A 22,382-nucleotide genomic window follows, 5' to 3' on the forward strand; every position below is an offset into this window, starting at 1 on the left:
ACATACCTGGAAGGCAGTGAGGGGGCGGGTGGGCGGGCCAATCCGCCGAAAGCACGCCGCTGGGGGGTGTCGGCGCCTCGCTGGTTCCTTGCTCTCGCCCGGAACAGGAAGTAACCTGTTCTGGGGCAGAGAGAGCAAGGAACCAGCGAGGCGCCGACACCCCCCAGTGGCGTGCACCCGGGGCGGACCGCCCCACCGCCCCCCCCCCCTTCCTACGCCACTGACTGTACATACAATGACAGCACTAGTGCGTTACCATAGGCTGCTAACTTTTCATCATTGGTCAGAAAAACTTCCTCATTTTTTAAATTTTGTGTTTTCTTGCTAAGTGTAAGAACGTGATTGAGGGACACCTGAACAGTGCAGTGCTTATCTTAATGTAAGCCCAACAGGGCCACCATTTCACTCCTGGATAAGCTTTATCAGGGACAGTGCTGATTCCTGTTGTGTCATGGAGTCTGCACCTCCTTGCCTCTGCGTTCTCAAATGCAAAATCATATGGGAAATGTAGTTACCAAAAGGATAAATACACTGTCTACCTCAGAGGCGTTCCTGGGGGGGGGGGGGGGGGGGGGGCGGTGCACGCCGCTGGGGGGGGGGGCACCGCGCTTGTCCTTCCTTCGTTCCATGCTCCCTCTGCCCTGGAACAGGTTACTTCCTGTTCCGGGGCAGAAGGAGCATGGAACGAAGGAAGGACAGGCTCGCGCAGCACCTCCCCCCCCCCCCCCCCCACCGGCTTGCACCCGGGGGGGGTTCTTTCGCGGGGGTGTGTGTCCTTTCACCTGGGGGGTCACGCTGCATCCGGGGGAGGGTGCTGCACCCGGGGGGGCGCGGCGCATCGGCAAGCCGCCCCGGTTGTCAGCCCCCCCCCGGGTGTCAGCCCCCCTAGGAACGCCACTGGTCTACCTTAAGGTACAGGTGCCTCTCTGTGTTCCATTTCCTTTGTGATCCACATCATCTCATACTTTTTTAACAGCCATTGATTTATTTTATATAATGAGACCTATATTAACTGATCTTGGTAAATGTGCATTATTAAGCAGTTTATTCAAGTTAAACCACATTTTTATGGCATTATAATGGAAAAAAAAATCAAATACAGTATACAACAAAATGATGAGCAATGTTTCATGCAGATACATACCGAGTAGTTGATTATCTTTAAAAAAATCAATGTGGCTTGCATTAACTATTTTACTGAGAGGATAAGGGGATGGAACTCCTCCCATATGAGGAAAGGCCAAAGAGGTTAGGGTTCTTGAGCTTGGAAGAGAGATGGCTGGGGAGGGGGCGGGGAGAGAGAGATAGATGATTGAGGTCTACAAAATCCTGAGTGATGTAGAATGGGTAAAAGCAAACCAAAAGAAAAAAAGCAGATCAAAAAAGACAAAAAAAATGGAACAGGAGGGTAACAGAAGAAATGGTTTATTGCAAGGTTACCCGACCTTGCAATAAACCACTTGTTTGTTACATTTGTACCCCGCGCTTTCCCACTCATGGCAGGCTCAATGCGGCTTACATGGAGCAATGGAGGGTTAAGTGACTTGCCCAGAGTCAAAAGGAGCTGCCTGTGCCTGAAGTGGGAATTGAACTCAGTTCCTCAGTTCCCCAGGACCAAAGTCCACCACCCTAACCACTAGGCCACTCCTCCACTGTTGTTCCATTTTTTTGTCTTTTTTGATCTGCTCTTTTTCTTTTGGTTTGCTATTTCTGTGGCAGATCTTTGCCTTTTTTTTTTTGGTTTCTGTCTGCTTTCTGTGAGGCAAAAATGGGTAAAAGGGAATCAACTTTTCACACTCTCTAAAAGTACAAAGAGTAGGGAAAACAAGGAAATTACATGGAAATACTTTTTAAAACAAATAGGAGGAAATATTTTTTTCACTCAAAGAATAGTTAAGCTCTGGAACTCGTTGCAGAGGATGTGGTAATTGCGGTTAGCGTATCTGGGTTTGAAAAAGGTTTGGACAAATTCCTGGAGGAAAAGCCCATAATCTGTTATTGAGGTAGACATGGGGGATGCCACTGCTTGCCCCAGGATTAGTAGCATGGAATGTTACTACTAATTGGGCTTCTGCCAGGTACATGTGACCTGAATTGGCCACTGTTGGAAGCAGGTTACTGGGCTAGATGGACCCTAGGGATCTATTGTATTCCCCTTATTATTCAGCATTTTCTTAAGCCCTTTGGCCACTCTCATTCAGGACTGGCATTGATACATTTTTATCCTAATGATAAGTTCTTTGCAATCTACTCTATAATTTATGAACTTTAATGCATTACCACTTTGTATTTCTCAGATCCGGAAATGGCGATCGCCATTACGGCATAGTGCAAGCCACATTGAGCCTGTTAATAGGTGGGAAAATGTGGGATACAAATGCAACAAATAATAAAATAATAAATTCCATAGACTCTGATAGCCCCAGTACATTCCCTTTTTAAAATTGCTTAGGTTCAGTTGCAACTTGGCAAGTACTCAACTCCAGACTCCATCCCTTTTATCTTGTTGCATCATATGCTTGGAATAGACTTCCTGAGTCAGTTCATCAAGCTCCGTCTCTGGCCGTATTCAAATCTAGGGTAAAAGCCCACCTTTTTGAGGCTGCTTTTAAGTCCTATTCATTAGTTCAGTTACCCATGTCTGTTTTTTTTCATTCTAACCATTAATAATTCCCTAATTCCTTATTTGTCCTATTTGTCTCGATTAGATTGTAAGCTTTGTCATACTGCGTACGTCTAGTTCAAATGATTAGAAGTAATAGTCATAATAGTAGTATTTGCTTCTCTGGTATCACCTGTTTTAAAGAAAGGCTTTTTTAAATCCTGTGACAACTCATGTTTGTTCGAAGCTACCTTGATGATACCTCTTTTCGTTCACTGTTACAAGCTTTACTTATTTCCAGTCAGGAATGTTATAACATTATTTATGTGGGCACTTCTCAACAGAATTTAAGAAGACTTCAAACATTATAAAATACAGCTATTCGCCGTACCTGTCTCTTGCATAAGCAGGATCCTATAAGGTCTCTGCCACTATAATATGCTATTGTATTTCCTTCAAGTTCAGAATACAGTCTTAAAGTATCAGTACTTATATTTATGGTGTTGGCTTCCTTTACTATCCCCTATACACCTTACCCATGTGCTTCATTCATTCGTTAAATGAACATTGACTGGTTCTTCCTAGACCCACGCTGGCACATCTAGAGTCCACATGGCATAGTGCCTTTTTCTTTTTGGCTCCTGCCACATGGAATAGTCTCCGGTTTTTCTATTCATGTTAAAATATAAGAACATAAGTGTTGCCATACTGGGACAGACCAAAGTCCATCAAGCCCAGTATCCTGTTTCCAACAGTGGCCAATCAGGTCACAAGTATCTGGCAAGATCCCAGAACAGTGAAACAGATTTTCTGTTGCATATCCTAGAAAGTGGATTTTCCCCAAGTCCATCTTAATAATGTCTTATGGACTTTCCTTTTAGGAAATTATCCAAACTTTTTTTTTTTAATCCCTGCTATGCTAACTGCTTTAACCACATTCTCTGGCAATGAATTCCAGAGTTTAATTACACGTTGAGTGAAGAAATAGTTTCTCCAATTTGTTTTAAATTTACTACTTAGTAGTTTCATTGCGTGCCCCTAGTCCTAGTATTTTTGGAAAGAGTAAACATGCGATTCACGTCATATCTCCCCTTAGCCATCTCTTCTCCAAGCTGAAGAGCCCAAGCCTTTTCAGCCTTTCCTCATAGGGAAGTGGTCCCATCCCCTTTATCATTTTTGTTGCCCTTCTCTGTACCTTTTCTAATTCCACTATATATTTTTTGAGATGCGTTGATGAAAATTGCACACAGTATTCATGGTTTGGTCACACTATGGAGTAGTACAAAGGCATTTTAACATTCTAATTTTTGTTTTCCATTCCTTTTCTAATAATTTCTAACATTCTGTTTGCTTTTTTTTTTAACTACTGCTGCACACTGAGTAGAGGCTTTCAATGTATTATCAACAATGACAGATCCTTTTCCTGGGCGGTGACTCCTAATGTGGAACCTTGCATTATGTAGCTATAGTTTGGGTACCTCTTTCCCACATGCATCACTTTACACTTGCTCACATTAAACATCATCTGTCATTTTGATGCCCAGTCTCAGTCCTAGGAATTTTAAATCAGCAGTAAAGATGTGGCTTTTCAAGCAGGCTTTTGGGGAGTTGAGTGGTTGATATAGTCTGGAATGCATTCCTGTGTTGTGGCTGTTTTCTCCATGATTCAAGTTTACTTATATAGCTAATGCTCTTTATGATTGGAAAATTCTGAATGATATTTGCTCTTGTTCCCATGAGTTGATTGTGTTTCTTTATTGATCTTACCTTACTGTAAATGGAGTTCTTCCTTCCCTCCCCCCTTTTCTGTGTAGCCTGTATACCACCTTGACCTGCCTATCAGATAAGGCAATATAGAGAGTATGAAAAAAAAAACTATAAAGATAATACCCAGTGTTCTGTTTCATACACATATATGCACAGAGAATTATCTATGTTGATAAACAATTGAAATAGTCTAGAATATGAAAACGGTAAGAACTAACTTCGTGCTTCTGATGAATTTATATAGCCCATTCTCTAGTTCTGTTAAGCTCAGGATATGCGTTCTGTATTATTATTTTATTTATGTATTTGTTTTTGCTTTAGCTTTTATCTTGAGAAATGCATAGCTCCTGGCAGAATATACAAAGGCTCTGAAAAAAAAAATAGAGCATAATGATAGCATAAAGAACTAATCTATTCTTTTTCTCCTCTCAGGGGGATAAGTCTGTCAGGGTGATGCGTTCCCTGCTGGCAGCTCAGCAGACGTTTGTAGATCGACTGGTTTATCTGATGAAAGCAGTGCAGCGTGAAAGTGGGAATCGTAAAAAAAAGGTAAGCCTAACCATCAAGTTTTCTCCCTCATGATCATCAAATTCCTTTCTTTCTAGCTTCCTTCTCCTCTTTGTTCTGTCACTTTCAGACACCATCACTTTATAATAGATGGTTCCAGTGCAGTAATGCTTAGAACCTGATTTATATGAGTGGTTTTTTTTATTTCTTAGAGGCACAAATTGTGAAAAAGTTTTTTCATTAATCAGGTCCTAAATCTTTATTAGTAGATGTGTGGCTTCTAAAACAGATCTCAACTGGAGGTAAAGCAGCAATCTATTTACTCATCAAATAATAACATTTGCACAAGAAACACTGTATACAGTTACCCTAAATGAGTTGCTGGTTTATAAGGGCAGAGTAGAATATCACAGTGTCAGGAGTTCTGCAGTAGCATCGTGAACAGTTTGCCTAATCAGCTGTTTGCCTAATTTGTAGTGTACACATAAAGAGCAATTCTCCTTAGCTTTGTCATGATTTACCTTTTTTTTATTTTTCGGCTCATTGGTTTCTTCTTGCTCTTAGGGGCTTCCTGCTAAATCAGAACTGGCCTCCTGTATTTCGGTTTTGACACCAAAACTGACCTGAAATCCGGGTTCGGGTTTTGACCAAAAATACCAGTGCAGCCCCCCTCCCCTTCTTGGCACCCACCCACTCTAGGCACTGCTTCCCCCCCCCCCCCCCCCTTATAATGCCGCTTGGCACCCACCCACCACAACCACCCTCCAACTATCACCCGAAGGCCCTCCCCAGGCCTACCTTTAAATCTGCTGGTGGTGTAGTGGCTCTTCAGTGCAAGAGTGATCCCTAGTCTTGTTATTCCCTCTCATAGTTCACCTTTTCACACTTGCGAATCACATCATTATGACCTTCATTCAGTGCAATATATGTTCTGCTTTAATCCTAAAGCAAACTACCTGGCTTAGTTCAACTTTTCACACTTGTGAATCACATCATTATGACCTTCATTCAGTGCAATATATGTTCTGCTTTAATCCTAAAGCAAACTACCTGGCTTAGTTCAATTTTTCACACTTGTGAATCACATCATTATGACCTTCATTCAGTGCAATATATGTTCTGCTTTAATCCTAAGGCAAACTATCTGGAACCTTAGAGCTTGTCCTATCTGTCTCCAAAATATCAGCCTTGAAAGAAGAGATCAACAAACTCAAGAAGGAATTAACTACAGTTAAAGAAGCGTCCAGGATTACTCATTTCCCAGCTAATTTACCACCACCACTGCCTCAGAGAATGAAACATCAGAGGAATAGATGGGTCACGGTAGGCTCTGGTAGACTAAGATCTGTTACACAGAAACACTCGCCATTCCAAGCTCTGCCCCTGTCAAATTCTTTTGCAGCGTTGCATCATTATGATAGCGAAAAAAGAAGTACTGTGGTAGAGCCAGAGGCAATGAAAATAGCACAACCCCAGAAACATCTCCCAACTAATGACAGAATTGTGAAAAGCAGAAAATTATTACTGCTCAGAGACTACATTATCAGAGGTATTAACTTAGGAGCACAGTTCAGGGGTTCCAACGTAGTGAAATGTCTTCTAGGATCTTCAGCTACAAGATGTACAGACCAAATACTGAAAGTGATCTGAGAAGAGAGCGAGGCTTCTAACGCTGATATTGTAATTCACCTGGGGACAAATGACCTGGCCAACAATAGCAAGTTTACAGTACAGAGAGTGTTCCAGAAGTTTGGGGAGGGACTGAAATTTTTGGTTCGGACTGTGGCTTTTTCTGAAGCAATTCCTACGTTGGGGAGGGGAGAGGAAAGACTACGCAAAACAGAGGAATTCAATAAGTGGCTTGAGTCTTGGTGTAAAGAAGAAGGTTTTAGATACATAGGAGAATGGGGTAATACGTGGAAAAATTACAGGCTGTACAGTAATGATGGGCTACATCTTTCTGTGATGGGAAAAAGGATCCTTGGGGAGAAATTCAGACAGTATGTTTCTAGACATTTAAACTAGAGGGTGGGGGTGACAAAAGGAAACGGAGGATTTCAAACGCAGACGGCAGAGGGAAAGGTCATGTAAAAATAAAAACCACCCAAACTCACTAAGCACATGGAAAGCTATGTGCACAAATGCTCGTAGTCTAACTAAAAAGGTTCAAGACTTGCAAGCTCTGATGTTTGAAGAAAACTTGGATATTGTTGCTATTACGGAGACGTGGTTCAACGATTCTCATGAATGGGATGTGACCATACCGGGCTATAATCTTTTTAGGAAGGATAGAGAGGGCCGAAGAGGTGGAGGAGTGGCTCTGTATGTGAGAGAGAATATCAGAGTGGCTGAAATGCGGGGAACCTGGGGAAAAGAAGAAGCTTTATGGATCATCCTGGAAAGAGAAGACGGAACCTGTATCCACACGGGAGTTATCTACAGACCTCCTGCGCAAACGGAGAAGTTAGACAAGGATCTGATAGAAGATATTAAAAAGTTTGGTATGAAAAGGGGAGGTGCTACTGTTGGGAGATTTCAGTTTGTCTGGCGTGGATTGGAACGTCCCGTCAGGGGAATCGGAAAGAAATAGGGAGATTGTGGATGCCTGTTAAAGTGCCTTGCTCAGACAAATGGTGACGGAACCCACGAGAGAAGAGTCGATGCTGGATCTAGTGCTCACTAATGGAGGTAGTATTTCTGATATCCAGGTGGGTGCCCACCTATATAATAGTGATCATCACACTGTATGGTTTGATATAAGGGCGAAGGTGGAGTGCGGATGCACAAAACTCAAAGTACTGGATTTCAGACATACTGATTTTGATAAAATGGGGGAATACCTGAAGAAGGAGCTGTTGGTGTGGGAAGGTGTAGGAAAAGTGGAAAAACAGTGGTCCAAGCTAAAGGCTGCTATAAATATGACGACTGATCTTTTTGTGAGGAAAGTAAACAAAAACAGGAGAAGCAGGAAGCCTATATGGTTCTCCAAACAAGTAGCTGAAAAAGTAAGAGCAAAAGAGGCTTTGTTCAAGAAATACAAAAGAACGCAACGAGAGGATCACAGAAAAGATTATTGGATTAAACTGAAAGAAGCGAAGAGGGAAATATGGCTAGCGGAAGAAAAAATGGCTAAAGATGTAAAGAGAGGTGACGTCTTTTTTCAGATATATTGGAGAAAGGAGAAGAGATAGGAATGGAATTGCGAGACTGAAAGATAATGAGGATGGCTATGTGGAGAGTGATGAAGATAAAGTGAATGTGCTAAACAATTATTTGTCTTCGGTGTTCACGGAGGAAAATCCTGGAGAAGGACCGCGTTTGACTGCCGAGGGAATGTCTGGGAATGGAGTGGATACTGCGCCGTTTACGGAAGAAAGAGTTTATAAACTGGAGAATCTGAAGGTGAACAAAGCTATGGGGCCAGATGGAATACATCCTAGGATTCTGAAGGAGCTCAGAGAGGTCCTGGTGGGACCAATTAAAGATTTATTTAATAGATCTTTAGAGACGGGAGAGGTTCCGCGAGATTGGAAACAAGTGGATGTGGTCCCGCTTCACAAAAGTGGAGACAGGGAAGAAGTGGGAAACTACAGACAGGTAAGTCTCACGTCGGTGATAGGAAAAATAATGGAGTTGCTGCTGAAAGAAAGGGTAGTTAACTTTCTAGAAACCGACGGGTTACAGGACCCGAGGCAACATGGCTTTACCAAAGGTAAATTCTGCCAAACAAATCTTATTGACTTTTTTGACTGGGTGACCAAAGAACTGGATGAGGGATGTGCGCTAGATGTAATCTACTTGGACTTCAGCAAAACCTTTGATACAGTCCCCCACAGAAGACTCATGAATAAGCTGAAAGGGCTATACTTAGGACCTGAAGTGGTGAACTGGATAAGAAACTGGTTGACTGACAGGTGGCAGAGGGTGGTGGTAAATGGAATCTGCTCAAACGAAAGGAAGGTGAATAATGGAGTTCCTCAGGGGTCTGTGCTGGGGCCTATTCTGTTTAATATATTTGTGGGAGATATTGCTGAAGGGTTGGAAGGAAAAGTGTGCCTTTTTGCGTATGACACGAAAATAGCCAATAGAGTGGTTACCCTGGAGGGAGTAGAAACGATGAGAAGGGATCTCTGAACATTAGAAGTATGTTCGAGGGTCTGGCACTTAAAATTTTATTCTTATACAAATAGGGGGAACTTTAATTAACTTAGAGTACAACTCATACATACAAATAAAGGTACTCCCTTTTACTATATCAATGATTCTTTAATCCTACATATGTGATTAACATCAATGCATTACAACTATTTCCTAACTTCAAAGGAACTCACTCATTCATACCTTTCACTTCGCCATTCATCCAATAGCCTATATACATCGTATGGTATACATATATATGAATGTCTCTTATATTAAATGTATACTGAACACACTCCCTTTGTGCCAGGTATTTCTCACAGTCCAGTTTGTTGACCAAAACATTAGTTCTCTCCTGTTGACATCTTAACTTGTAGTCAATTTTGGCAACAATGATTGTGTGTTGAAAATAAATCAAGTTAAAATTTAATTCCAAGAAGTGTAGAGTGATGCACTTGGGGTGCGGAGACCCAAAAGAGAGATACCGGATAGGAGGGGAGAGTTTAGTAAGCTCAACTCAGGAGAGAGTCCTTGGGGTGTTGGTGTCGGAGGATCTGAAGGTGAAGAAACACTGCGACAATGCAACGGCCATGGCCAGAAGGATGCTAGGCTGCGTAGAGAGGGGCATAACCAGCAGAAGAAAGGAGGTGTTGATGCCCCTCTGCTAGTCGTTGGTGAGGCCCCACTTCGAGTATTGTGTTCAGGTTTGGAGGCCATATCTTACTAAAGATGTAAAAAAGACTGGAAGCGGTGCAAAGAAAAGCTACGAAAGTGGTATGGGATTTGCATTGCAAACCGTACGAGGAGAGACTTGCTGACCTGAACATGTATACCTTGGAGGAAAGGAGAAACAGGGGTGATATGATACAGACGTTCAAATATTTGAAAGGTGTTAATCTGCAAACGAACCTTTTCCGGAGATGGGAAGGCGGTAGAAGTAGAGGTCATGAATTGAGGTTGAAGTGGGGCAGACTCAGGACTAATGTCAGGAAGTATTTTTTCACGGAGAGGGTGGTTGATATGTGGAATGCCCTCCCGCGGGAAGTAGTGGAGATGAAAACGGTAATCAAATTCAAACGTGTGGGATAAACACAAAGGAATCCTGTTTAGAAGGAATGGTTCCGTGGAACCTTAGCGGAGATTGGGTGTCGATGCCAGTAATTGGAAACAAAACGTGAGCTGGGCAGACTTCTACAGTCTACGCCCTGATCGTGACTGAATAGATAGGGATGGTCTGGAGTGTAAATTTTAAGGGGCTTCGATGTTAGCTTCAGAACTTAGTACAAGAACAGTACTGGGCAGACTTCTACGGTCTGTGCCCTGAGAAAGGCATGGACAAATCAAACTCGGGTATATATATAAAGTATCACATACCATGTAAAATGAGTTTATCTTGTTGGGCAGACTGGATGGACCGTACAGATCTTTATCTGCCGTCATTTACTATGTTACTATCAGGTGAATTTTTGAAAGAGAAGGATGCCCATCTTCCGTCACAAATTGGAAGATGGGTGTCCTTCACTCAGGGTTGCCCATCTTGTTTCGATAATATGGGTTGGCCCGCCCCTTTATGGGGCTGTCCTGCGAGGACACCCTCATGATTACTTGGGCGCCCCGTTCGATTATGCCCCTCTATGTTACTTTGTTAGTCGCTCTTGCCCCCACCGGTTCTATAGCCAAAATGACTGCAAGGACTTCCCACGGCATCCTTGCAAGACTGCTGTGGAAGGTCCCAGCAGCTATTTTGAGATTGGAGCCAGCATAAGCAAGAGTTCTGCTAATGCTGTTTCCAGTCTCAAAATGACTGCCAGGTGCTTGTAGGTAAATCAGTTATGGAGCATATTACAGCTATGGAGCATATTACAGCTACATCATTGCACTGTATATAGGATTGAATTTAAGATGCTCACCTTGACTAATGCAGGTTCCCCTTGGCTGGCATCAGTTCTGACAAGATACAGGCCTACTCGTTCTTTAGGGTCGGAGAATAAGTGTTTGCTTGATGTCCCAAGTTTTAGTTCTATTAGCTTAGTGGGTCTTCGAGCTATGACTTTTCAAATTGTGAGGCCCTTGGAATATCTTGCCAGTGGAAGTGCATAAAACTGAAATGTTGCTTAGCTTTAGAAAGCAGTTAAAATCATTTTTATTTTCAAAAGCATTTGAGGAGGTGGGAGTTTTCATGGGTTTGTGAGGTGCCTGGGGCAAGTATATGGCTATGGAAACAATTTTTGTTAATTGTGATTGGTTTTGTTTTTTATCTGAGGTTTGTGATGTATTTAATTACTGTGTATATAACTTTGTAATGCACGAAGAACACAGGATTGTGCAGAACAGAAATTTTAAATTTAATCTAATAATATAATAATTTGCTCCTCCAACATTCCAATGTGTCTCACTGGGATCGTAACTACCTGCTGACATCACTCCTCCAACGTTCTCCTCCAACGTTCCAATGTGTGTCACTGGGATTGTAACCACCTGCTGACGTCACTCCTCCAGCATTCTCCACCCCCCCTCCCTCCCAGTTCCATGGGACCCTGGAACTGGGAGGGAGGGGGACCCTGGAAATAGGAGGGAAGGAGGGAGGGGGACACTGGAACTCGGAGGGGGAGGGGGGCCTGGAACTCGGAGGGAGGTGGAGGGGGCAGGGGAGAGATGCTGCACATGGATGGATGGAGGGGGCAGGGCACAGAGGACGTTGCCTGCATGTGGATGAATGCAGGGGAGGGAGGGGACCCTGAAACTCGGAGGGAGGCAGGGGAGGGGACGACCCTGGAACTCGGAGGCAGGGAGGGAGGGAGGGAGGGAGGGGACGACCCTGGAACTCGGAGGGAGGGAGGGAGGGGGACAACAACCCTGGAACTTGGAGGGCGGGAGGGAGGGGGGCCCTGGCACACACTCTCATGCTCACATACACACTCTCTCTCACAGGCACACTCGCAACCAGTCTCACTCTCTCTCTGTCAGACACACACACTCGCACATTCACTCTCTCTCTCTCACACAGTCACTCTCACACATACACACTCAGAGGAAAACCTTGCTAGTGCCCATTTCATTTGTGTCCGAAACGGGCCTTTTTAACTAGTAAATAAATAAATCTATCCAACATGTGGCTGTGTTTTGAAGCGCTATGTGTCAGTGATAACACACTAAGAGATTTTTTTTTTTTTTTGTATGAGCTGTATGACCATTCAGCACTGCCTAGGGTTTTCCTTTGTTCTATATCCACCTTCTTAGTTACTCTAGCTGTTAGAGTAACAGCACTGGGTCATAATCTAAAGATTAATATGGTAGCTTAGACCCTAAATGTGATCACTGGGTGTCACTGTTGAGTGATGGCTGAAACTGCTTCACCCCAGGGACTATGAACCCTCTGTCTGTATCATCCCCTGCTGGTCTTGTGATTAATTATAAATTGTATAGTTTCTGCATTTACATATAAACTGCAAAAAATTCAGCTTGGTAAATTGCCTTTATTTGTCAAGCAGTTTTTGTTAATTGTAACCAAAGTTCTGCTTCACTTAAATACATAGAAAAAAGTAGAGCATCCGGGATAATTCATTGTACTGGTGAGTTTGATATTAGAAAGTTTTACTTTATATATGTAACATGTCTGAAAAGTCTGCACCAATATAAAATGTTGCTAAACCAGATTCATCATTTTCAAGGTGCTAAATGAGTAAAAAAAAAAAGTTTTATATTTTCTGTTGTACTGCATCTAGTTTTGTCTCACTTGCTATGTAATTTTTTTAAATTTTGCAGTTAGTTAAAGCTCATTTAATTCATTTTACATCTACTCTTAAAATGTAGGTACCCACTCTATTCATGTCTTAATAAGCAGTTGTTTGCTTCTCTTGATAGAATGAAAGACTTCAGAATCTGTTAGGTGACAAAGAAAAGATGAATTTATCTGATATGGAACCAATCCCACTTCCTTTAGAACCACAGGTGAAAATTAAAGGAATTATACCAGAAAAAGCCACACTCTTTAAGGTAATGGAACATTTGCCTCCCTTCCTCTTTCACTTCCCATCAGGTTTACACAGTTCAATTTCATCTTAATTCATTGAAGCTTACTGAAAAAAAGAATTATTTTAAACTTGCTTTATTCAGGATGCAGATAATGATGCACTTTAATATAGGAAGGTATTCATTGAAAAGCTAAGTGGCCCTTTTACTAAGCTGCATTTGATGGTAATATGGGCCTAAGGCAGCTTAAAATGAAATACCATGGGATGTTCACATTTGGTAGTTAAACTCAAGGCGACTGATCACATCCCATGGTATTTCATTTTAAGCTGCTTTTAACTCGTAACCCCTGTTCACTTGTTCAGTACCCATGCCTGTTTTTATTATTCTCACCGTAGGTAATTCCCTTCTCCCTTATTTGTCCTGTTTGTCCTGATTAGATTGTAACTACTACTACTTAGCATTTCTATAGCGCTGCCAGGGTTACGCAGCGCTGTACAAGTTTAACATTGGGAAGGACAGTCCCTGCTCAAGAGAGCTTACAATCTAAAGGTTACAAACTATGTAGTCAGTGTAGGTAACATGAATGGGGAGGGTGATTAGGCGCCAAAAGCAATGGAGAAGAGATGGGCTTTGAGTAAGGACTTGAAAATGGGGAGGGAGGGCGCATGGCGTATGGGCTCTGGAAGTCTGTTCCAGGCATAAGGTGATGCGAGGCAGAAGGGGTGGAGTCTGGAGTTAGCGGTGGTAGATACGGGTACGGATAGGAGTGATTTGTCCTGAGAGCGGAGGTTACGGGTGGGAACATACGGGGAGAGGAGGGTAGAGAGGTAATGGGGGGCTGCAGACTGAGTGCACTTGAAGGTCAATAGGAGAAGCTTGAACTGTATACGTAGCGACTTGAGGAGAGGGGTGATATGAGAGTATCGGTTCACGCGGTAGATAAGCCGTGCGACGGAATTTTGGACAGATTGAAGGGGGGATAGGTGGCTAAGCGGGAGGCCAGCGAGAAGAAGGTTGCAATAGTCAAGCAGGGACTGACTCTTTGTTTAAGTGTACAGTGCTGGGTATGTCTAGCAGTGCTATAGAAATGATAAGTACTAGTAGTGAACATGTTTTTTGAAACCTGCAATTTAGTTGCAGCACACAATATTTTACTCTATTGTTATTTGCATTACCAAGGGCACTGCTTTTTAGGTATTTTTTCATGTGTCTTGTAAAGTGTCTGTATGAGTTTGTGTACACTGATATTCACACCCATCTGGATTGATTAGTTATTCCTGAGGCAGGCGCCGCTGCGCTGAAATGCTATCTGTGTTAATAAAATTGCTTTTTATCCTTGAGTTGGAATTGTATTGGTCCTCCCCTACTTTCATTTTTGTTCTGTTCCTTGATTGGTAGGGGTTTTCTCTTTTTATTTTTTGTTTTCATGCACTAATGGTAACATTAGCACACATACCAAAAAAAAAAGGTGAACAAATAATCTAAATCCAAAAACCAATCTTTACGGAAAGGAGGAAAAAGAGGTTGGTGCTTTTTGGATTTAGATTATTGGTTCACCTTTTTTTGGTACTAGCATGAGATAGTGTGGGTGAACATTTTTTGCCATTCTTGTTTGTTGAACATTAGTACACGGCCGTTAATGGGGAAAATAGAATATTGGCCATGTTATGGCTGCGGTGAAAATGGCCTTAACGTGTGGAAAAGACCTGCAGAAGGATGCATTAAGGCTACATTTTGCTGCAGCTTAGTAGAAAGACCCCTAGGTGATATGAGAGACATTCAGCATTTTTTTTTAAATCCAAAATACCACATCATCTTACCAACAGAACATATCTGATATCTATCTATTTGTTCTTTTTAAAATTTTTTGTTTGTTACTTGTCAGAATCTGAGGGTTGTTTTTCCTTCCCTTCACCCTTTTTGTACTCTTTCATGGAACGCACTGCCGCGCAACATAAAAATGATTAATGAACTAACGAACTTCCGCAAACTACTGAAGACCCATCTCTTTAACAAGGCATACCACAAAGATCAACCAATATGAATATACACAACTCCTCCACATATATTCAGAACTGTCTTATAATATCTGCTTGTTTTACTACTACTATGCTCTATCTTCATCATGTTGCCCAAGATCCTTCTGTAATACTAAATGTCTATTTTCTAATGTATTTCCATTACACATGATGTATTGTAAGCCACATTGAGCCTGCAAAGAGGTGGGGAAATGTGGAATACAAATGCAATAAATAAATAAATAAAATACACAGCGCTTCATAGACCTTCTATAATAAATAACTAGCAAAAAAGTAAAAACAGTGGCAATGAACTGCTAGAGTGGCTATTCTGAAAATATTTGCAAAATAGTATTTATAAAGCACCTAAAACTCTGGTTGATATTTTAGGTCAGGTTCTATAAAAAATCTTTACCAGGCCTAAAAAATCAACATAGTAAAGATGCATAGAATATGTTTAGGCTCAAATCCTAGTACCTAAAACAATGCACGTCCATTTAGGCCAGTGAAAATGTGGCATAAATCCCTGCACGTAGATTTACACACACTGGGCCATATTCTATAACTACCCATGTAAATATTGGAACGCCCATGTAACACCCATTTTCCCGCCCATAGCCACACCCCTTTTGAACTGCACACATTAGAATTTAGCTGCAGTTCATTACAGAATACGCTTAACGAGTTGTACGTGTAAATTCGAATTATTGCCTATTAGTGCTCATTATTGCTTAAGTGCTGTTAACGCAGATTAGCTTGTTAAGCCAATTAAGTTACACACGTTGTTATACAATGCGCCTAGATTTTGGCACGGATCTCTAGGCATGCTATATAGAATCTGGGGGTTTATGTGCATATTTCCCATTGTCTCATAGGCCACATTTGGCTCACGGCCTACAGGTTGCTCACCCCTGCTCTAGAACATCAGTACACCTACTGGGAAAACTAAGGAGGTCTTTTACTAGCAGCAGTAGCATTTCTAGCTCAGAAATCAGCTGATAGTAAATGCTGAGACACCTATTATATTCCTGTGGGCATCTCGGCGTTTACAGTCGGCTGATTTCTACCGCGAGCTAAAAACACTACCACGGCTTAGTAAAAGACCCCCTAAGCTAGTTGGATTACTAAATATGCCTACATAGAATCTTATTGCTAACGGAATACCTGGTCTCAGTTGCACAAGCCATAGGTAGACCTTGAGAGAGTACAGGATTGACCATAAATTAAAAATATGTATACAAAATTAAACTGAATCCGCAAGAAGCCTCTGTAAGCAGTACAACAACCAGAGAAAAAGGAGCAACTACCCCAGCATCTTGCAACATATAAAGTTAGCATCTGATGATGCTTCTTTCTCTTTGTGTCTTCCTCATTTTCTCTCCTATAGCCATCTTGGACACTGATCTCTACCTCTCAGCTTCCTTCCATTTAATTTTCTCTCTCTCTACCCATTAAGATTTCACTCCTCCTTCTTATTATCCACTTCTCGATCTCCCTGTTTTTAGTGCATCTACCTCTCTTGCTCACTCTCCCTCTGACCAGTTTTTCACTTCTTTCCCTAGCCCTCCATGACCAGTATCCCCACCTCTCTCGCCCCTCTTTCCAGCACCTCCCTCTATCTCCTCCCTGTGTCCATCATCTTTCTCTCTATTTCTCCTCCAGCATCTACCTCTTTCTCTCCCTAGTTCTTTCAGGTTCAGCATCTCCTCTCTCTCTCTCTCTCTCTCTCTCTCTCTCTCTTCCTATGTCCAGCATCTCCTCTCCCTCCAACATCTCCTCTGTCTCTCAAGTCCCACCTCACCAATCTGAATTCTTTTCTTATCCTTCCCAATGCCAGTTGCTCCTGTTCATTTTCCCATGCCCCATGTCCAACATTTCCCTGTGTTCACCTCCATGTCTAGCATCTCCCATCTACTCTTATCTCCCTATCTTCCCCTGCCTCCATATGCTCCTGTGTCCAACATCTCTCTCCATCTCTCTATATGCCACTATGATCAACATCTCCCTATGCCCCCTGTGTCCAGCTTTCCCCTTCATCTTCATATGCCCCCTCCCCATATTCCGTATCTTCCTTCCATCTCCCTATATCCTCCAGTGTTCAGAACCTCCTCTCTATCTCCCAATACCCACCTCCCATGTGTCAATTTGCACTTTCCTGATCTCTTCCCCGTATCCAGCATCTGCACTCTCTTCCCATCTCTCCCCATGTCCTCCTTTTTCAACATCTTTCTTCTATCTCCCTATGTCCTCATGTACCTGTACAACACCCCCCATACAGCATTTGACCTTCATGTACCTTTGATTCATCTCCCCCATCTATGTCCATCATCTCCCTTCAGTCTACCTATATTCCTCCCAGGTTCATCATCTTCTATCCCCCCCCCCCCCCCAGCCTCCACTTCTTTCAACCACCTAGGTCCAGTAGCTCCCCCCTCTCAAACCTCTCCTCTAGCTCATGTGATGCGGCAGCTCACCCTTCTCTCAATCCCCAGCTCCGCCCATTCTATCTCGCCTCACCCTATGCCTGGAATAAACTTCCTGAGCCCATACGCCAAGCCCCCTCCCTACCCATCTTCAAATCCTTACTCAAAACCCACCTCTTCAATGTTGCTTTCGGCACCTAACCTTTATACCTTTCAGGTAATCTAGACTGCCCCAATTTGACTACCCCTACTTGACTGACTGAACTTATGTCCTTTAGATTTTAAGCTCTTTGAGCAGGGACTGTCCTTCTTTGTTAAATTGTACAGTGCTGCGTAACCCTAGTAGCGCTTTAGAAATGTTAAATAGTAGTAGTAGTAGTAATATGGCTGTTCTACCCTCTCTCAACCCCTCATCCCCTGTGATGTGGCAGCTCCCCCTCTCTCAAACTCCTCCTAGCCCCTGTGATATGGCAGTTCCCCCCTCTCTCAACCCCCCCATCCCCTTTGATGCAGCAGCTCTCCTTCTTTTAACCACCTGGATCTGGCAGCTCCCTTCTCTCTCAAACCTTCCTCTCTAGCTCCTGTGATGTGACAGTTCCCCCCCCCCCCAACTCCTGTGATGTGGCAACTCTCCTCTCTTTCAACCCTCCCCAGCCCCCGTGATGCGGCACCTCCCCCCTCTCAAATCCCTCCTAGCTCCTGAGATACAGCAGCTCACCTCTCTTTCAAACCCCTAGCCCCTGTGATGTAGCAGCTCACCCTCTCTCAACCCCCCCCCCCCCCAGCCCCTGTGGTACAGCAGCTACCCCTATGTCAAACACTCCCCACATCCAGCATCTTCCCTCTCTCTCAAATGTGGTATCATTCAATTCAAATAGTGCAAAGAAGGGTGCTATATTGGAGAAACAAGCCAGATGCTAAAGATGACACTCAATTTACATAGACACAGTATTAAACATTCCAGTGCGAACCAGGATGCGACCTCTGTGGGACAGCACTTTACAAAACCAGAACACTGCATCAATGATCTTATGGTAAGAATACTAAAAGGAAATTTTAAAGACAATCCAGGAACATAAGACCTTTGAAGTCAAAATGATGAAATATTTTGACACCCACCAGACAGGTCTTAACAAAGATCTGGGCTTTCTATAAACCATAAAATTCTACTCCTTTGTCACTCTCTTATCAACCATCTATTTCTCCCTGTCTCTCATGCATCCAGCTCTCCCTTTTTTTCTCCTAACCTACCCCACCCTCTTCCTGTGAGACTTTCATGGGAATGCTTTTGTGTTTCACTTATATATTCTGATTCTTGTCAACATTTGCTTATTTCCAATCTGAAGAAGAAGGATTACCTTTGAAAGCTAATCCAAAAATGTATTGTTAGTCCAATAAAAAAAGGTATTATCTTATTTTCTTTTCTTTGTTTTGATTTATTTCTATTTATTACCTTTAAAAGCGGATTAACACAGCTACCACACCACTTTATTCATACTTAATCCAAAATTGAAACTGTCTCTTTGCCCTCGTATCTTTTATATAACCTTTTATACAATCCCGTCCCTGTCGTTGACCTTTAGAATGTCCCCCCCTCCCTCCCCCAGTTTATTTAGATTCTGTCACAGTACTGCAAAACTTTAACCAACAGCGCTTTTCTGCAGAAATGTTTGCAGAATATTTTGGTATATTTGTCCCACTTGCAGAAGTGGCAGAATATCAAATCCTTAAACAGAAAACACTATATCAGAACTGTAGAAGCAGATTTGTCTACAGACTTCTGGCATGCTCTTTTTTTAATGAAAGTAGAAAAAAAATTAAATTGATAAGGAGTAGCAGCGGGGACAATAAATGGTTTAGCACTGATTTTCTTTTTTTTTTTAGAACAATCCCTTGATAGGTTACCTTTCAGAAAGACTGTTGTCATTACTACATTCATTCTTCAAGACCAGTAAACAGGAAATCATGTTTTCCAGAGTGCACTGATGCCTGCCAAGTTATTCTTCAAGACAGAAGATGGAGGAAAATATCCTGTTATATTTAAACACGGGGATGATTTGCGTCAGGATCAGCTTATTCTTCAGATCATTTCACTTATGGACAAGGTATGAAAATGGTTGCTATCCTGGGTTCATTAACGCTCAGTTGTGATGTGCCATATCTTACCATCATATGCTTTGATTACAGCTGTTACGGAAAGAGAATCTGGATTTGAAGTTGACACCATATAAGGTATTAGCTACCAGTACTAAACATGGTAAGTTTATTAAACAGTTGGCTGAGCATGCTTTAAATCAACAAATGGGAGAAAGAAATCTATGCAAAATAATATGTATAAATTGCTTTTAAGAACAGACAGAAAAGTGCACTTTGCTTTCCTCTTAGACTTCCACAGCTGATATCATGGTTCTTGAGCTTATTTATTTATTGGTCCACTTGTATCCCACATTTTCCCAGCTTATGCGGGCTCAATGTGGCTAACAAAGTTACAATAAAATTACATTATACAATAGCAAAAATTGACAAGAGACGCTAACAAAAGGAAAGGAGCGGATAAACTAACAAAACGGGAAAAGAATAAGGGAGTTAAACAGCATTGTTGACTTCGGGATAGGCTTTGTTAAACAAATACGTTTTTAGCAGTTTTTTAAAAGTTTGATGATCTGATGTCTCTTTCAAGAATCTCGGCAAAGTATTCCAGGTTTGCGGGCTGATGATGATCTGGATGGTGCTATGTCCGAGTTTGCTTGACCAACATTTCAGCCATCTTTCTTCAGGGTAATGCTCTGTGGTTGATTTATGTGCTGGTTTTTATGTAGTGGTTCTCGATCTGGCTTGGTTGGTATCTGTCCAATCATGTTAGAAACATAGAAACATGACAGCAGATAAGAGACAAATGACCCATCCAGTCTGTCCAACCACATCAATCACTATCTCCTCCTTTCCCTAAGACATAGGTGCCAACTTCGTGGGTGTTCGAGCACCCCCAATATTTCACCCACCGGAAGTTTTGTTTTTTTTATTTTTGTTACATTTTGTACCCCGCGCTTTCCCACTCATGGCAGGCTCAATGCGGCTTACATGGGGCAATGGAGGGTTAAGTGACTTGCCCAGAGTCACAAGGAGCTGCCTGTGCCTGAAGTGGGAATCGAACTCAGTTCCTCAGTTCCCCAGGACCAAAGTCCACCACCTTAACCACTAGGCCACTCCTCCACTCCCTCCCTCCCTCCTCCCTTCAAGTTCCAGGCCCCCTCCCTCCAAATTTTAAAAGTCATCTTGACTTACCTCTTCGGGGTTACGGCAGCAGCAGCAGTAAAAAGCGTTTAGGCTCGGTGCTTAGTTCAGTTTTCCCTTCTCTCTCGCTCAGCTCTGGTCCCGCACGGGTGGGACCAGAGCTGAGAGAGAGAGAAGGGAAAACTGAAATATGCGCCGAGCCTGCACGCTTTTTACCGCTACTGCCGCCGTACCCCAACGAGGTAAGTCAAGATGACTTTTAAAATTCGGAGGGAGGGGGCCTGGAACTTGAAGGGAGGGACGACGACCCTGGAACTCAGTCGGAGGGAGGAACGATGACCCTGGAACTGGGAGGGAGGGAGGGAGGGGGGATGACCTTGAAACTCGGAGGGAGGGAAGGAGGGGGGACCCTGGAACAGGGAGGGAGGGGGATGGGGGACCCTGGAACTGGGAGGGAGGGAGGATCCTGGAACTGGGAGGGAGGGAAGGGGGGCCCTGGAACTGGGAGGGAGGGGGGTGAATACATCACTTGTAAAAAAAAAAAAAAAAAAAAAAAATTCAGCACACCCAATCATTTTGAAAAGTTGGCTCCTATGCCCTAAGAGATCCCATGTGCCTGTCCCACGCTTTCTTAAATTCAGACATAGTTTTCATCTCCACCACCTCCACAAGAAAACGATTCCATTCGTTCACCACTCTTTCTGTGACTTGGTGAATGCCTTTATGGTACTATGTAAGCCACATTGAGCCTGCAAATAGGTGGGAAAATGTGGGATACAAATGCAACAAAAAAATAAAAAGTGTTTCCATAGATTACTCCTGAGCCTATAACCTTGTAACTTCATCCTGTGCCCTCTCATTCCATTTGAAAGAGGTTCACCTCCTGTACATTAATGCCACAGAAGTAGTAGTAGTGGTCTCTGTCCAGTTAATGTAAACTCTTGAAGGCAGGAAAAGTCGTTGATCAGAAACCAACAACTTTTCCCGCCTTCAAGAGTTTAAAACCACTATGGACACTAACAACGTTTCCTGCTGTAAACTGATTGGACAAAGACCAGTGACTTTCCCATGTTCAAGAGTGTAAATGTGATTGGACAGACACAAACCAATCCAGATCAAGAACCACTACATAAAAATTCAGACGCGGCATCAGCTGTGAAACTTCAAGAACCATGCATTTGCTTGTTGGAACAAAATGTAAGAAGCCATAGCAACACTAGGCATTCAGGTTTAGCCGGTAGCCAAAAATGACTCCAAAAGTATGTTCTATTTTGAAAAAAATATTAGTGGGTGTTCTCCATCCACCAATTATGCAAGCTTTTTTGACACCTGAATGATTAGTAGCACCTCTGCCTTGCTTCTAAGAGCTGAAACTAGTTATTTCACACTAAAACTCAGACATTGCGTAATGGCAGTCTGGGCCAGTGTAGTAAAAACTACCTGCTGTAATATAAATTGTCATATCCTTAGTTTTATAGCTATCCCTGTAACCTGCAAGGCATTTTATGTGTTTAAATGTTTCTCTTCAGGTTTCATGCAGTTTATTCAGTCAGTACCTGTTGCTGAAGTTCTTGCTACTGAAGGAAGTATACAGGTATGGTCTCTCTGTTTCTATAAATAACAATAATTGAATGTCTCTTATAAAGCCAGTCATCCGTATGTTTTTTTGTTCTCTTTGGATATTTTTTTTCTGTGACAGGCTTTGCTTTTTGTACACTG

At 42.6% G+C, this 22,382-nt stretch overlaps 1 protein-coding gene across 1 annotated transcript in view; it reads left to right on the forward strand.

Annotated features, from left to right (window-relative positions):
• PIK3C3 (phosphatidylinositol 3-kinase catalytic subunit type 3) overlaps positions 1-22,382 on the forward strand; it is a 333,547-nt gene that overhangs the window by 151,196 nt on the left and 159,969 nt on the right. Inside the window, exons 15-19 of the mRNA XM_030192881.1 lie at positions 4,802-4,918; positions 12,878-13,009; positions 19,406-19,534; positions 19,617-19,686; positions 22,193-22,257. Of these exons, the coding sequence (XP_030048741.1) occupies positions 4,802-4,918; positions 12,878-13,009; positions 19,406-19,534; positions 19,617-19,686; positions 22,193-22,257 (513 nt within the window). The remainder of the gene's footprint in view (positions 1-4,801; positions 4,919-12,877; positions 13,010-19,405; positions 19,535-19,616; positions 19,687-22,192; positions 22,258-22,382) is intronic.

This window comes from Microcaecilia unicolor, chromosome 2, assembly GCF_901765095.1.
Source record: "Microcaecilia unicolor chromosome 2, aMicUni1.1, whole genome shotgun sequence".
Classification (NCBI taxonomy): domain Eukaryota; kingdom Metazoa; phylum Chordata; class Amphibia; order Gymnophiona; family Siphonopidae; genus Microcaecilia; species Microcaecilia unicolor.